We start from the raw sequence: 17,677 nt of genomic DNA, 5'->3' as shown, positions 1-17,677 counted from the left end.
GTCCTGCTTTTTTCTTCTTTTAACTTCTTCACTTTGATAACAGCTGTTCCTTTTTTTTTTTTTTTTTAGACCAGCTCTACGTTCCTTTTATTTTGACTTCAGGGTTCACCACAGTTTTCATTGAATTCACCCACATAAACTGATTAAAATACTATAGATGACTTTGTAGTGTTTAATACAGTTCAGCTTGAAGTCAAATGGGCAAAAACAAAAACAAAAACCAACCAACAAAAAAAAAAAAAAAACAATTTGCTGAGAAACAAACATGAATATATTTACCATAATAACTCCAAAGCTCCTGCCTTTTTCCTTACTAGTAACCATATAATGTCTTCTGTAGCCCAAACAGGCTTCAGGAGTTTGTCAGGAGGTTTGAAGAGGACCTGGACTTTATAAATATTTTTTTTTTGTTTTGTTTTGGACAGCCATCTAATATATGATTTGAATCCGGGGTCTGGGCTGTGGGAGGTTAAGAAAATGTTAGTGAGCCCGACCAGTCCAGTAGAAACGTAAGGGGCGGAGGGGGGCATGGAGGAGACTGGAGGGTAAAGGGTAGTGCTCAGCAACAGCCCCCTCCGGCTTGCTGTCCACCCTGACTGCCGCCCATCGTGGAGTTGGTGGCAGCATGCTGGGGTCCGATTTTAATGCCGTTAGCCTGCAAACACACACACACACACACACACACACACACAAATAAAACATTTAAACACTCATTTACATATCAGATGACAAGAGACCACACAATTTGAACCTCTGCTTCCAAAAGTGAAATTAATCCATGTGAAATTATGGTGATTTTGTACCATCACATAACGCTGTATTAAGTAGAAAATACCAGCCCCTGCAGGCCTGAATTAGTGGGCCGCTTTTGTCAGCACTGAGGCGGGAGAACCTCTGGAGTGTTATTCCAGCGGTAACACAGACGCAGGGAAACCTGCCAGAGCTTTAAAAACACACACACACCCAAGCTGGTGGCACTTTCATTCATCACACAAAGGCATCCACCACGCCAACTTTTCCCTTAAGCGGGCGTGTGTTCAAAACAGACATGCCGTAGCGAAGCTGTGCTTTTGTAACGTTCTCAGGAAACTCCTCATTGCGCCAAATCTGATTTATAGTGATCTGGGGTGAGCTCACATCTGAGCCTTGAGGTTCCTGGCCAGAATCTCTATCAGCTGATGCGGTTTGGACGCCGTGCCTTAACTTTTTTTCCCCCATTCTTTTTTTAAAGAAAACTCTTCCTACTACTCTAATAAAAAAAGCTGCAGTGGGCTCACCTCCATCCAACCGGCTGTAACTTACAAGATGTGAGGAATTTATGCATTGGCTACCAGCCAGTAGAGAGAAACCGAAGGGCCGGAGGGCTTGTGTGGAGCTTTCCCTGGAGAAGATCTGTGTTCGTCGTCACCTTGCTCCTTCCTCTCAATTTAGTTGTATATGCATTTATGTCAATGTACAAGTATGCACCACCATTACATTCCTAAACATTTTATGAGCTGTTACAATGCCTGTATCACGTGCAAACCAGTACAATAATATCTGCTATGCTCCATTGGGTTTTACATCTGAATTTGCATAGATTTGAGGACAACAATGTGGCTACTGTGGGAAAACATCATCACAGTACAAAGTGCATCAACCATCCAATGTGAGACTCTAGTATATGACTTTACCCTTTTATTAAACCTATTTACTGATGGAAAACAATGATAAAGTGTGTCATATTAGCAGGAGCTTCCATTAAAATTAAAAGGTGAAGTACGCAATTTAAATTTCACTAAACCGAATTGAATTAGGAAAGAAAAAATAACACTATAGTTTGGATCGCCCCAAACTCACACCATTGGCTAAAGTGGTAACAGAGCCACAGTGATACTTTTGGGGTGATTCTTCACTTGAATATCTTACTTAACATTGTCTCTGTATGTTAAGCAGGAAAAAGCAGCAAGTATTTTAGCAAAATTACACATTTCACCTTCCTGGAAAAGGATTGTAAATTTAGTTTAAAGTTTCCACCCATCAGACCATGGATTTCAGAGTAATGCTACAGGAAGTCCTCTTGACCCAATTACTTTTAAGTTATAAAAGCAAACAAAGAATGCGCTTCCTTGTCATATGGGTTACCTCATTGTTTATATCAAAGACTCCCTCCTGGATCTTTTCATAAATCTCCTTGGCCGTGTTGATAAATGCCTGAAACACAAAAAGGACCATATTTAATCCATGTGATCAAAATGCCATCCTTTAACTGTTTTAGATGATTAACTCATCCAGAACTCATACTCAGTTAAATGTAAACGATGCAAAATATAACCAATACTGCATACTGGAATCAATATAATTCATGAATAAATTAGTCAGATAAAACAGATAGGATTAACTTGAGACGTTCAAACCGTCAAGGTTTTTACAGTTGAAGGCTGGTGCCCCCATCTGGCTGAAAGTGATGGTGTCTATCATTACTCAAGTTGAGCACACATTGGTCACCCATAGAAAATAAACACGGCCGTGTGCACGGCTCACCTTTAAAGTGTTAAGACCTGCCACCGGCACTTTGTAGCCTAATTAACAGAGCTGCTTTGCTTTTTGGTGCAACTGCCTCTCAGATCTCCAGAGCAATCAGTCCTCTGTGGCTCAATTACCACAGAGAGAGAAATAGATGGCTGAGCGATTGCCACAGATGTGTGCGCTCGTATCCGTGGATGGATGTGTGTGGGGCAGGGAATCTATGAATATGCATGAACCTTAAATAGGAGATTGAAACGTCATAAAGGGGTGGGGGAAGGGTCAGAAGAATTCACACGACACTAATGAGACAAATTAATCATTGAGGCGACTTCGGGTGGGAGGATGGGGGAGGGACTTCCACAATTTAACATCCCCACTCTTTTAAAGCCAGCTCTAAGCCCTGCTTTAGCTTCTTGGCTTCCACTGCAGAAATCTGAATGTTTTTTTCCCCAGACTGTGTGTCCCTAGGGTGTTATCTATATGCATGTATGTGCACATATTTTCACACAAAAACCCAGACATAAATCACGACACAGAAGACCGCTGAGCCACACAAGAGCTGTTTTACCTCTTCTACGTTTGATGCAGTCTTTGCAGAAGTCTCCATGAAGATCAGTCCATGTTCTCTGGCAAAGGCCTCTCCTTCCTCTTTCTTCACCTCTCTCCGTGACTCCAAATCACTGGCACGAAGAAACAAATCAGATTGTGTTTAATTCATAAGATTATTCTAGACTGTGAAATAAACTGTAGTTCAAAAGTATGGGGTCAGTACAATTTTTTAATGTTTTTTTTTTTTTTCTTCTTATGCTCACCGTGGCTACATTTATTTGATCAAAAATACAGTATAAATTGTAATACTGTAAAATATTACAATTTAAAATAACTGATTTTTATTTATGTACATTTTAATTATTTTATATTAAATATTTAATATTTTAAAATGTAAATTATTCCTGTGATGACAAAGCTGAATTTTCAGCATCATTACTCCAGTCTTCAGTGTCACATGATCCTTCAGAAATCATTCTAATATGCTGATTTGGTGCTCAAGAAACATTTCTTCTTATTATCAATCTTGAAAATGGTTGTGCTGCTTAATATTTGTGTGGAAACTGTGATATATTTTGTTTCAGGATTATTTGATTAATAGAACATTCAAAAGAGCTAACTCAGAAGTTATGTCAATTGATAATATACTGAAAATGGAAAACTTTAAGTGATTAAATGTGGTGTAAACCAGTGGTGTAAACCACTTTACACCAGAGTTTAGATCCAAATGGTCATTTTAGAAATGTTATGTACTTTAATGTCTATCATCTCATTTGCTGTAATTAAACTGTATTCAAATGTCAATGTCAATACTGAAATATTGTACATATTGAAATTCATGTCAATATGTACTAGATAAATAATAAAAATAGACTATACCAATAACAATAACAAAAATAAAGATGTACACTGACCTTTTATTTCCAATGAGCATGATGACCATGTTAGAGTTGGAATGTTGACGAGCATCTTCTAACCAAGTTGTCAAGTGATTAAAAGTGTCCCTTCTGCAAATGTAACAAATACCCACACATAAAAAAAAAAAAAAAAAAAAGAACAGTGAATTAAATAAGAATAATCTTTGTAGTGAAGTACTGAAACTGGACAAGACAAGACAGTAAAGCAGAGGAGCAGAAGAGAAATATGTCAGTCATGCGAGTTTGGTCTCACCTTGTGATGTCATAAACTAGCAGAGCCCCAGCTGCACCTCTGTAGTAAGACCTGGTGATTGAGCGGAAGGACTCCTGTCCGGCCTGAAACACACAGACACAGGGATCAGTAACACCACCAGTAAAAGCCTGTTTTTAAGAAACAATAAGGTGCCAACAATGTCCACTGGGTATATTGTGTCTATACTCTGTGCGTAAACCATCTTCACCACAATCCCTCCAGGATGGTGTTGCCCTGGGAACTCCAGCTCTAAAAGACCACAGTGATGTCCCATGCGTAGACCCTCCGTCGACTCTCCATCCCACAACACTTTTCTAGACCCTCATTGACGTTTGTCGAATCTACCGGCCCCCAGCGTACGGCCACCGCTCAACGGAGTGTCATGGTATAAGGTGGCCTCTGGTCAACCCAGCCCCTTTGACAGCAGGCAAATAAGCCAGGAGTACGTATTTGAATTCAATAATCCATTCCCCGGGGCAGCTGTTAACATTAGAGTTAATGGAGCCCATTGTGAATAAATGATGAATGACACTGTTATGCCTGCCATCTGCTGGAGTGAAAGGTTACAGGAAGGCCAGACATGCAGATTTCTCCTGTTACTTCATCCAACACTCCCCCCCTCTTCTCTAGTTTTATCACAGAGCTTGTTGAAATAACCTTGAAATTAATTATTTATGGTGCATTTAAAGACACAGCACAATCTAGGTGACATCATCAGATCGAACCCACACCAAACAACCACCGCATGATTACCCCTAATTATTCCGACATTAGATTTTTCACAAGATAGCCTCGCCCATGCAAACTGGCTATAAACAGGAAAACATCTTTTTTAACGTTTAATGTGACTTCATTTAAGTTGCAAAGGTTGCCTTTACACATTACAAAAAAAACTGGTTTGCGTCTCTTAGCTACCGTCTAAGAGAGTATACAAGTGTACAAATGAAAAAACAAAACAAAAACAAAAAACAAGACATCTGATATACACAACAAATACTGATGCTTTGACCACAACATCATGGCCATTGGTATGTTGTCTCCCTCTGCTGGCCAAAATGTTTATGTGCAGCTAAGACATTTTATTTTATTAACATTTTACTGAATTTCCTATATAAGAAAGATTAAACAAGTCAGCTCATGATTTTCTCAAAATATTGACTGGTATATTGTAAACACATTTATACATGCTGGCAAAGAATTGACCCAAGTCATATGAGAAGGTTTTAAAAGCTCTGTAAATAAAAATAAAAAAACAACCAATTACAAGGAATGCTTACAAAAATAAAGTTCTACTCAGGGTGGCATATTTTGAAATACATAGAATGAATTTTGTTTGGGTCTTTCACTATAAAGAACTGCAGTGGTAACCAGAAAAAGTAAAAGAAAATATACATACACGTTCAAAGGTTTGGGGTCAGTAAGATTTAAAAAAATAAAAAAATAAATACAAATAAAAAATTGTTAAAATTGATAAAAAGTGACAAAAGACATTAGTGCAGGGTAATCGCTTTTTTTCTTATTTTAATTCCAGAATTGATATTAATTCATATTAAATTGCTTTATTTTAGTCCTTGCTTATAGACAAGGTGGAGGAAAGTTCTTTCTCATTTCAGCAGAGGGCAGGGCTCAACAATAAAAAGACAGCATGAATGTCGCTTAGGACAGTTGACGCTATTGTTACTTGCCTGATTAGGCCAGTGCTGTATCACGAAAGTTTATCATTCGCACATGTTTTTAAGCCTTACCAATTTAAATATTCAAGCGCAAGAAGATGCAAATGATAACTCAATTCAATAGTATGAGAAGTTTTGTGTGCGCATTCATCCAAATCGTGCAGCCAGAAAGCCGCTTCGCAGGACAGCACGGGAATGCTGAATTAAGCGGTCTTTCACGTCTTCTTGCACTTGAACGGACATATTCAGACAAAATTACATCAAAAAAATGCCAGTCTTTGCGAGTATCCTTTAGTAAACATAGTCCGCTATATCTTAAGTGAACATAAACAGTTGAGAAATAAAACAATGTGTAAGTGTATTGGTCCATGCAGCTCTTAAAGTGACAGCAGCCTAATAAACCTGCTTCTGCCTTTGTTTTAATGTTAATCAAACAACTGAGGACAAAGAAATTAAAAACAACAAAAACAACAACAACAAAACAGTTATTACATATTTAAAACAGTAATATTCTATACTAAGCCTAAACTAATCTTGACAAACTATATATCATTTGAAAGCTTAGAATCTGTAGTTTTCAAAATAAATTACAGAGGAGCAATAATTTATCAATTTGCAACATGCATATTTTCATTCTCATAAGGCATGTTCAGACCTTTATTTTGAAATGGCGATGAACATGAAAAATCATTAAAAATTGGTTGAAACATTTTTGTTTTCATGCCAAGAGTTCAAAAGATAACATCCATTCAATTTTTTGAGAAAAAATGGTCTGAAAATGTTTTTAATAGAAAAAAAAATACATTTATGATTGTGGAAGCGATCTATAACCAACTAGTGTTGCACGATATACCGGTACTAGAAAGGTATCGCGATACCCTGCTTTTAGAAACGGTACGGTTCTTCATTTTATTAGTACCGGTACTTTGAATGCCAGCTGTATTTCCTAATGTGCGACAGCAGGGAGCAGTGTGTGTGCAGCGCGCTGCTTCTGAGGCACATTGAGTGCGTGTTTATTCCTGTCAACTGCGCAACCGCAGATTCACAAAGCAAAATATGGCATTATTTTGCTTACATTGCCGACAGTCAGGGCAAGCCCACGGACACCACAAAGCCCGTCTGCAAAATACGTTACAAAATAACGCAAGCGAAGGGAGCATCCAACTTGCCAAACATCCCGATTTGTACAGAGAATTTAAAGAGCGACAGGTTAGTGAATGTGATACCAGCGTTATGTTTATGCTCTCAAAAATTAAATGAGTGTTATTTATATTACTCATGCAAGCAGACATCCGCAAAGAGGTGTATTATTGAGTCTAATAAGTGATATCTGGTTGCTAAAATAAAATTAATTTTAAAAAACAAATATGTGAAGGGACTATACAATTATATTAAACCAATTTATGCTTTAATAACATTGCTCTAATTATTTACAGTAATCAATATTCTCACTGTCAAAACACTTACATGCAGGGCTTGATGACAGCCACTCCCACTAGCCACTTTGGCGAGTTGAATATAATTTAAGTTTACAGCCAAATGGTCGTCGAAGATCGTCGTAGCACAAAATTACAATCCAATCACACAATTCGTTATTTACATGCAGTTAGTGAAGGAGGGATAGGCGGAATTGCGCTGAATGACAGAAGCGCTCTCTCGCGTGCGCTCTCTCTCTCTCTCTCTCTCTCTCTCTCTCTGTCTGTCGCGCGCGCGATCAGTTTTCCTCGCGTCTGAATAGTCAAATACACGTGCACACAGATGTCTAAATGTCCATCATGTGGAGTATCTCGCGTGAATACAGTCGGTTATGGCTTAAGTGGACGTAAACAGGTGGGTAATAACTGGATATTTGTCAGTTACGTCCATGCATTCAGCAGCCCAATTAAATAGGCCTGTCCATCATTAATGTTAATCAAACAACAAAAGCTGTTAAATATGTTAAATAAACCTAGTGTATCTGAAAAAAGATTATTTTTAATTTACTACTGTTTTTGTAATTTGCTTCTTTGTTCTTTTATATAGCATAACACAAATAACTTGTTCTCATACTAGCTCATGCTCATACATTGTCCACCTCTTGCCCACCTGTACATACCAGCTGATATAAAATGTAATCTTGATTTGGGTGGTCAGTCTGCATTTAAAAGTTTGAAAGTGTTTTAAATCTTCTAAATCAAGTAAAATGACTCAAAGTAATTTAAGCATAAAAAAGTCAGCTTTAATCATATAAAATGTAATTTACCAACATCAAAATTGTGGCCAATAAAAATGCTGAGTGGCTAGTTACTTTGGGAAACCACTAGCCACAGTTCTGTCATATGTTATTTATTTACTTTTCCTACTGTTTTAGGTTTTTGCCATAGTATCGTTTAAGTATCGGTATCGTGATACTGAAGTTGGGTATCGTATCGAAGTCAAAATTTTGGTATCGTGACAACACTATAACCAACATACATACATGTTTTCATTTATTAGATGCTGAATTCATTTTCATCAAATTCTGCCAAACTTCCCATACTACTTCTATATAGGATGTCTACTTCATAAATTGTATGAAAATAATTGAAATATATGGTTCTGGGGTCTCATTTATAAAGCGTGCGTACGCACAAAACAGGGCTGGAAACGTGCGTACGCCAGTTCCAGCGCAAAGGTTGATATCTATAAAAACAAACTTGACGGGAGAATGTGCGCACCTTTAAGCAAACTTTGAGCCGTGCGTACGCACATTCTGGAGACAAAGTGATATGAATTGAGATAGTAGATGTGCTACTTTCGATCACTTTTCCAGTGACACGCTGTTATGACAGCGAGGAGCGATGGAAGCACAATAATTCCTCTTTAAACTAAACTGCAGATGTTATGACAAAATATGTTTTCGAGAATGACGATCATTGATGCACACTTAACTTCGATATTATGGAAGACACTGCTGGATTCGGTGGTCAAACGGTCCGTTGTCCAGCTTGAATAGGTCCAATAATATCTTACTGTACAACCACAGCTGCATGTTCGTGTGAAGGATCTTCAAATAATTACCATTTGAAGGATATAATGAGGAAAATGGTAAGATTTGCATGTTTTCTTTTTTAAAATACTTTGTCAGTGACGCGCCGAGTCAGACAATTGTATTTACACTGCAATAAATAAGTAGTCCTATCTGTTTCCACTAAAAATAGCCTATAAACTTCCTAAAATATATGTTCACCTTATCAGCAAAACTGCATAAATTTGATTTGAATTGTTTAAAACTATTTAAATACTATGTGGCCAGTGGAAATGAATGAATCAACTCTATTCTAAAACCTTTATCTGAAGTATTTTATACTATTTTGTTTTTATGGATATTTTGATATATTTATTCTAAAACATAAAGAGGATATTGGATTATCTTTATCAACATAATGTGTGGCACAAATGGCATTTATAGTCCATATCTAATATTTTCCATTGTCTTGTACCTTTGACGGTGTTAACCATGGTGTCACGTGGTTGGGAACGTGTATGGAAATGATATGCAGATGAGGTTATGCATAGTAAAACTAGGCGTCGTAAGCTCCATATATGGTTATTTCGGGGAGGAGACAGGGTGGAGATCTGCTTACGCACAATCTTCCGCTGACTGGGATTTATAAAGGGATTTGTGCGCTGGTTCTGGCGTACGCATGGTTTTATAAATCTGATTTTTTTTGTGCGTACGCAGAATCTAGCTTTTGCGCGTACGTACACTTTTAGTAGGGATCCTACGCACAGTTTTATAAATGAGACCCCAGATCACTCAAACCATATATGGAAATGGAGGCACCTTTATATGGTCAGTAATGGAGCTTGGTTGTCATCTAGTGAAAAAGTGTGGTACTGCGCCCAAACAAAATCTTACTGAAAGCTCATTTTTTGAGATATCAACCTGAAATTTGGAACAACTTGTTCAGATTTTTGGCTTTGATTTCCTTGCAGTTTTAGAGTAAAACTTGTTTTTTAAAATATATTTTATATAAAATCTTATATTTTTACATTTTACATTTTCATAAACTTAAACTTTTTTTCTGTTTCACTTACATAAGTTATTTCAATTCTACAATAATCTGCCAAATTTCATCTTTAAAACAAGACCAGCCTTATGTATATACTCCAAAGTATTCTTGAATTACAACCATTTAAGTTTGGATAGTGCATTTTCTGACAGGGTGACAGTTAACAGGTTGATACAGTTAAGACTATTCAGTGCTATTTTACATTTGATTATTCATTTTCTCTACCTGAAAATTACTGTTAGACTTACTTGAAAAACATGAAAGGCAGTGTTTATTTTATTTGTTTGTTCTATTTTATTTGTGCTATTGCTTGTAATTTGCTTATTTTTTCTTATTTTATTACTGATAGTTTACTTACCTTTAACAATATTTGAAATTTATATAAGTTAGGCTGGGAGAAAAAAATCCCCTGAGAGGGCAATATGAGTTTTATTGGTGAGTATTACATGATGACACATCTCTTATTAGTGGACACGAGAAAGTGAAAAATGCTGGACAGAGAGACATCTATGGATATATGACCTGCACCATCATGTATAAGGATATCAGTTAACTTTTCCCCTTGGTCTAGGGAAAAAAGCAAACAAAAATCGAAATCGCAATATTTGTAGAATCACAATTTTTAAAAATTACAATACATTTTGTATTGGCACCCAAGTATCATGATAGTATTGAATCAGGATATAGGTGTATCGTCCCAGCCCTAACATTTATGATGTTAATATTATAATTCAAATAAACGCTGTTCTTCGAAACTTTCTATTCATAAAAGAATCTTGAAAAATATTAGAATGATTTCTGAAGGATCATGTGACACTGAAGACTGGAGTAACGATGCTAAAAAATTAGCTTTGCCATCACAGGAATAAAATACATTTTACTAAATATTAGAACAGAAAACGGTTATTTTAAAATTGTAATAATATTTCACAATATTACTGCTTTTACTATATTTTTTGATCAAATAAATGCAGCCTTGGTGTACATAAGAGACCTTAAAATAAACATTACTGTCAGTGTAATTTTGTTTACATACTAGCGTTAATCTCCCACAGATATGAATGAAATCGGCATCTTATGAAATCAAACACGTTTCAATTCAAAACAAAAAACAAACAACAAACAAAAAAAAAGGCCAGAGGAGTGGTATACAGCAAGAAAATGCAAATTAGAAATCTTTTCTCCCTGTCAATTTTGAACAAGACATTAGGTTTGTTGACATGTCTTTGGAGAGCAGGGCTTAAGAAAAAGAGGATGAAGCAAGGGATGACTTGTTGGTTTATGTCATAACTACACCATTTGGCTGCAAACATCATCTTCCTCTATTGACAGCAATTAAAAAATATCTATGGATTCTGGAAAAAAAAGGGCTTCTAAAAGGGTGAACTTAACTTCTATTTCTTTCTGTTTGCTGCCTTTGACATCAAAAGCACATTATAGTCACTATTAAACTGCTTGGGACTTTCTTTTGGTGCCAATAAGAATCGTCATGACAATTTTCCTGTGTCTCTAGAATCATCAGTCACATGACATTTATGTTTAACTGGCACAAAAACAACCTGACAGCAGAACTGAGCTCCCATGAACAGCCTCAGGCATATTGCTGTATTGGCATTATTGTATGGCCAAATCTGCCTAATCAGGAAACACATGTTCCCTCCACACTGTCTCAGCTGTGTTTCAATTCACAAGCATGGTAACACTCATAATATTTACTAAGGGCATGAATTTGACCTAAATGATTACATAGAGAAAAAAAACTGATTTCTGCATAAATAAGATGCATGAAAAATCAGATGAATGTAATCTTACCGTATCCCAGATCTGAAGTTTTATCTGTTTGCCATCTATAGTGATCATTCGTGCTCCAAATTCAACACCTGTCAACACAAATGAAGGCAGAGCTTGATTCATGACTCATTCAACAGCATAGGGCAGTGAACACATCACCTCAAATTTGCATTAACACTACGGATCAGCTTTCATTTTAAACCATAAGTGACATAAAACTCTTTTGGTTTTGTGGAATGGGCTCATATGGAGTGGATGAAGGCTAAAACACTATAACTACACGATTAAAGGAACACTCCACTTTTTTTGAAAATAGGCTCATTTTCCAACTCCCCTAGAGTTAAACAGTTGAGTTTTACCGTTTTCGAATCCATTCAGCCGATCTCCGGTTCTGGCGGTACCACTTTTAGCATAACTTAGCATAGTTCATTGAATCTGATTAGACCGTTAGCATCGCGCTTAAAAATGACCAAAGAGTTTTGATATTTTTCCCATTTAAAACTGGACTCTTCTGTAGTTAAATCGTGTACTAAGACAGACGGAAAATGAGAAGTTGTGATTTTCTAGGCTGATATGGCTAGGAACTATACTCTCATTCAGGCGTAATAATCAAGGAACTTTGCTGCCGTATCATGGCTGCAGCAGTGCAATGATATTACGCAGCGCCCGTGAGCCCCTGCTTGCACAGGGAACGTGCCTTGCAACCATGGAGACGTTTGTGAGAGACGCTGCGTAATATCATTGCACTGCTGCAGCCATGATACGGCAGCAAAGTTCCTTGATTATTACGCAGGAATGAGAGTATAGTTCCTAGCCATATCAGCCTAGAAAATCACAACTTTTCATTTTCCGTCGGTCTTAGTACACGATTTAACTACAGAAGAGTCAAGTTTTAAATAGGAAAAGTATCAAAACTCTTTGGTCATTTTTAAGCGCGATGCTAACGGTCTAATCAGATTCAATGAACTATGCTAAGCTATGCTAAAAGTGGTACCGCCAGAACCGGAGATCGGCTGAATGGATTCGAAAACGGTAAAACTCAACTGTTTAACTCTAGGGGAGTTGGAAAATGAGCCTATTTTCAAAAAAAGTGGAGTGTTCCTTTAATCATTAAAAGATTGCAACCATGGGATCTTATTGCTAAGTGAAAATTATTCAGCTGTGTCTATTAAACCTTTGACAAGTACGATCACAGCGAAAGATTAAAATCTGCTGCTGAACCAGAGAGCAGTTGTCATGTATAGATATGAATCCGCTTCACAAACAGTATTTTCAACCACACAGTATCATTATTATGAGTCATAGAAAAAAAATAATGATTCAAATTACTTCAATATATTTTTAAAAAGTCTGCAGCAATTAAAATTTTAGAACTAGTAAATTAAATTATTTTGATTAGTTGTCTATTCAGAATCGTGTGAAAATCGTGTTTTCCATTTTAAAAAAAATTATTCTCAATTTATCCAAAATCATGCAGCTCCATCAAACAAAAAACAAATTTCACTATTATGTGCTTTTAGAAAGTTCCATACAAAAAAAAAAAAAAAACACATCAAGGAGACTGGCAACAGTCTGTCCCTGTGCTAAAATGAGACACATTACTGCTGTTTTAATTAATGAGAGAATATGTGGTGGGGTTAAAAGAGCCTTACCGATAGTGAGATCGTGCACTGGCTGAAAGCGCTTATCTGTAAACTGTAATAATAGGCACGACTTCCCCACACCTGCAAAGCAAACACAGAGGGTCACGCGTGAATGGCCACAATTAGCCTCAGGCCTATACATCTGCTGTATCCCATTACATCAAAATCATTTGTTCAGGATTTAATTGAAATTTTTTAAAAAGTGATGGGGTCATTTCTGTAGTGAGGCTAAAACTGGCTTGCCCTTTTCACCTCATTTTCCAACAATGTGCATAAACATAAATGGTTTAATTAAAGCCATTGTAAGACCATCTCATTTATTCTACAGAAAAAAACTCATGCACTAAGATCAATATCAGACAAATAAAAAAAGACAAATAATTCAAATGAGAGCAGATGAGTTTGAGACCACAGCATATAAATCCAATTACCTGATGGATTGATAGCAAAAACATTTCTCATATCCTATTTTCTTTTCAATATTCACTGTGTATTGTGAACATAAAAAAATGGTTCTCTCAGCACTTTAAACTAAATACCTGTTTATTCATTAACAAAATGTCACCTGCTAATTTATGTGTACATGATTCCATAAGAAATTAATTACATTAATTTGAGTAATAAATAAATAAATAAAACATTAACTACATTATTTGAGTAAAAAAATCATCAGTTCAAGACATTACTGGCATAACTAAATAAACTCATCCACCAAAATGAGATTAGAGGATCTGCCATGATACACAAACAGGTTAAATGCTTATGACATTAGGAGGAGGCGTTACCATGAGCAACAGCCGTTGCTAAGCAAGTGAGCCGCATTCATAGAGCGCTCACAAGAGAGATGTTTGGAGACAACCTAACAATGATGAAATTACAATGTGTAATGTGCAGACTCACCTACAGCAAACACTACACTGAGCCTACAGCCCTGCAGAACAATTTAGTATCTTAAAAAGAAACAGCATTCACAAAATACTTGTGAGCTGATGTTTTGTCTCTTGTGAATAACGGTGACAACAACAAATAATGTGGTGCTACTGCTTCAATCTAACCCTTTAGTATTATCTATGCCAGTATAGTCATGGCAAGCATCTGAAATCAAACTCACAGGGATGAGTTAATCATAATGTTCTCTGCTGTTCTGGACTTGCATAGAAGTTTGAGTGCTCAAGGGAAGTGTAAAGTAGCACTACTTGTATAGTTGCTCCTCTTTAAACCAATTACTTATGCTTGTTTGATTTTCATTCGTGGGTAACTTAAGATAAAAGTGTCTGCTAAATGCATAAATGCAAATATAGTTTGTCCAGAAATCAAGCAAAACTTGTGACAGTTTTAACACTGCAAACCTACATCTCAAGCATGAACACAAACCAGGTTAAATGCAATCTCACGACGCCCAGCAATGACTAGCTAGATCGAGTTTCAGATGAGCATCAACTAACTGGGGTTGAGCAACAAGCAGAGGCATGAGCCTGTTTACACATACTAACAAATCAATTTACAACTAAACTAAGACTAACAAACCCAATTTTACTATTGTTTAAAGTCTTATGAAATGCATTAGGCATTGTAGAGTTTATATGATGGTTGCTTTTGTCTTGAGCACAGCCCAAGTCTGATACAAAAGGTAGAAAACCACTGTAGACAACTGTGCAAGTGGAAGTGTCGAGTTGGGCAAGATGCTGTAATGCTTTGGCTCCACAACAAACTGATCATCAGATGTTATGGTACAACCTATTCTAGAATGAGGCCAAGACAATTAAAGGTATAGTTCACCCCAAAATTAAAATCCTTTCATCATTTACTCACCCACATATATCGTTTCAAACCTGAATGACTTTCTTCTGTGGAAAAGAAATAAAAGATATTTTGAGAAATGTCTCAGATTTTTTTGCCCATACAATGGAAGTCAACATTCACCAAAACTGTTTGGTTATTCTTTTGTGTTTGCAGAAGAAATTCAGTAATACACGTTTGGAACAACATGAGAATGAGTGAAAGACAGAATTGTTCATTTTTGGGTGAACTATCACTTAAACCAAAGCATGTTAGCGGTCACACTGATCACACACACACACACATAGAGAGAGAGAAAGAAATTAAAAAAGTAAATCAAGCTCAGGGATGATATAATCATATTATGTTCTCAAACACTTAATTTGGGCTAAAAAAAACTATTTTGCATATATAATGGCAGCATCTTCGCTGCATCTCAACATGAGGCAGAAAAGATACTTCATAGTCAACAAAGTAAACTTTCCTATTCTGTCAATGAAAAGCTTGTTGAAGGTTACATTTGCAACACAAAAGGCACTGGTTTCAGGATGCATTTATTATGTCTTATGATTTTTTTTTTTTTACACTGTATATCAGTGCAACAAAATCCTCAATACAACATTGGTTCCACAGTTGAATTGACCTCACCAATGTAAAAATAGTTTTATCATTATAGGCTAATTTATGTAGGAAAGATAAATCACAGCATCATTTAGAGGACAAAAATGGTGCTAGTCCCACTTTATATTAGGTGTCTTTAACTACTATGTACTTATGTCAAAAAAAAGAAAAGAAAAAAGTTAGGTACAACATACTTATTGCATTCATGTATTAACAAAACACTTTTGCTGCTATTGAAAGGGGAGACAGGTAAGTTTAGGGACAGGTTTATAGTGTAATTATATATCTACATCTGTAATAATAGACGTAACTAGAAACTAGAACTAGAAAGTAACTACATGCAGGTATTTATAAATACAAGTAAAATATGAAAACATATGTATATAGTAAGTGCATGGGATTGAATTATTAATTTTTATTTAATACATAGTAGTTAATAACACCTAATATATAAATAGGTCCAAAACATCCCCTGGAAATACGTGGAAGCAAAATCATATGATGAGTGTTGGGTTGACTTAAACATCAGCACCCTCCTCAGCATTAAAATAATGTATTCATCTTATCTGTTAAATATAATTTGAGGAAAAAAAGAAAACTTCTGTTTGTAACTAACGTAAGTGACAGATAAACATGTTTAAAGACAGAAATACATTGTCTGCTGTTGCCGTATCTCTTGGGGAAAGGCCTACAGTGACAGAAATCTGGTGAGAACACTAGCAGGCCACAAATATACGGGGTTACCAGCCTTGAAATACACATTGAATGACCCTGGCCGATAAATGTGGGACTTGAGTAATAAAGCAAGGGAATTTCTTTTACAGTCATTGCTCATTAAATGTTTTATCCTCTGATAAAACGCGACTGAGCCAACGCCATTTTCAGAAAGAGTAAATAGCTGCTAGCGATGTTGGCTAACTAGCCAGGTTGTGGCCTTTAAATGGACTAGAAAAAGATGCAAGTAAAGCAAGCGAGCACTGAACAGACGTACTCACACATATACAGCATGTTGCTTTTTTGCTCTACATGTCATGCTAACAGAAATCAGGGATGCTGCTGTTGTTATTGAGGCAGACAGCTGATATGAAGCAGCGTTTAGCTTGCCTGCTAGCTTCCCCCACCCAACAGAAAACAAAAGACCGTGGCAGCCCTATAACCTCACACCGCTGCCGTGACATGAAGCACACCATTAGGAATTAACTTTATGTATGTGATAAGAGTTAGCCTAAGAGCTAATGAGGCAGATGGAGAGAAAGGCAAAGAAAAAAACACAGGCTGTCAGTCCTCCCACCCCTCGCGCCTCTGCTTGAACACGTCATTGACTCCAACACTGCGGAAATAACAGACTCGCTGCCGCTGCTTACCCGTGTCTCCGATTATGATGTATTTGAAGAGATACGCGTACGCCATGGCCAACCGGTCCTTTATAAACCTGTTTTGGCCTTACTAAAATGGCTCCTTGAAGCTAAAACCGCAGGGAAAGTGTGTGTGATATATGCCTCCGCTAAGCCAGCCCTTTTCTCCTCTCGACGGGAAGGAACAATAAACACCTCGAGCTCCAACCGGTCTACGTCACACGTCCCGCCTTCGCCACGCACACAGAACAGAAGAGGTTGTGGACTTCACCGGAAGTTCACTCACCTAAACCGCGATGTGTCAGGTCAATGTTCATCGAGAGGGCAGATATATCAGTAGACTAAGAGTTTTATTCTTCGCAAGACACTTTACAGAAGACTAATTATCATTCTAAAGATTCACACCTTGTATTGATCTCTCGTGGTAGTGAGTAGAACTCCTGAATGTTGAAACAGCAAACCTGACGAATCTCCCTAAAACAGATATTAATCAACCACATTTGAGCACTCTCAGAAAATAAAAAAGTAAAAATTGCTTGTCCTTGGGGCAGTAC

At 36.8% G+C, this 17,677-nt stretch overlaps 1 protein-coding gene across 1 annotated transcript; it reads right to left on the bottom strand.

The window, feature by feature from the left end:
* Positions 1–124: 124 nt before the first annotated feature.
* rab2a (RAB2A, member RAS oncogene family) lies at positions 125–17,323 on the bottom strand. Its single transcript, XM_067362163.1, has 8 exons — positions 17,133–17,323; positions 13,378–13,449; positions 11,747–11,814; positions 4,228–4,310; positions 3,972–4,064; positions 3,077–3,188; positions 2,125–2,193; positions 125–655 (listed from the first exon to the last, which is right to left on the bottom strand). Exons 1-8 carry the CDS (start codon positions 17,176–17,178, stop codon positions 560–562), a joined length of 639 nt encoding a protein of 212 aa, XP_067218264.1. The 5' UTR covers positions 17,179–17,323; the 3' UTR covers positions 125–559.
* Between the last annotated feature and the right edge of the window lie 354 nt (positions 17,324–17,677).

Source organism: Chanodichthys erythropterus, chromosome 16 (assembly GCF_024489055.1).
Source record: "Chanodichthys erythropterus isolate Z2021 chromosome 16, ASM2448905v1, whole genome shotgun sequence".
NCBI classification, from domain to species: domain Eukaryota; kingdom Metazoa; phylum Chordata; class Actinopteri; order Cypriniformes; family Xenocyprididae; genus Chanodichthys; species Chanodichthys erythropterus.
Note: the sequence above shows the minus strand (reverse complement) of the source record. Positions and strands in the feature narration are given on the sequence as shown.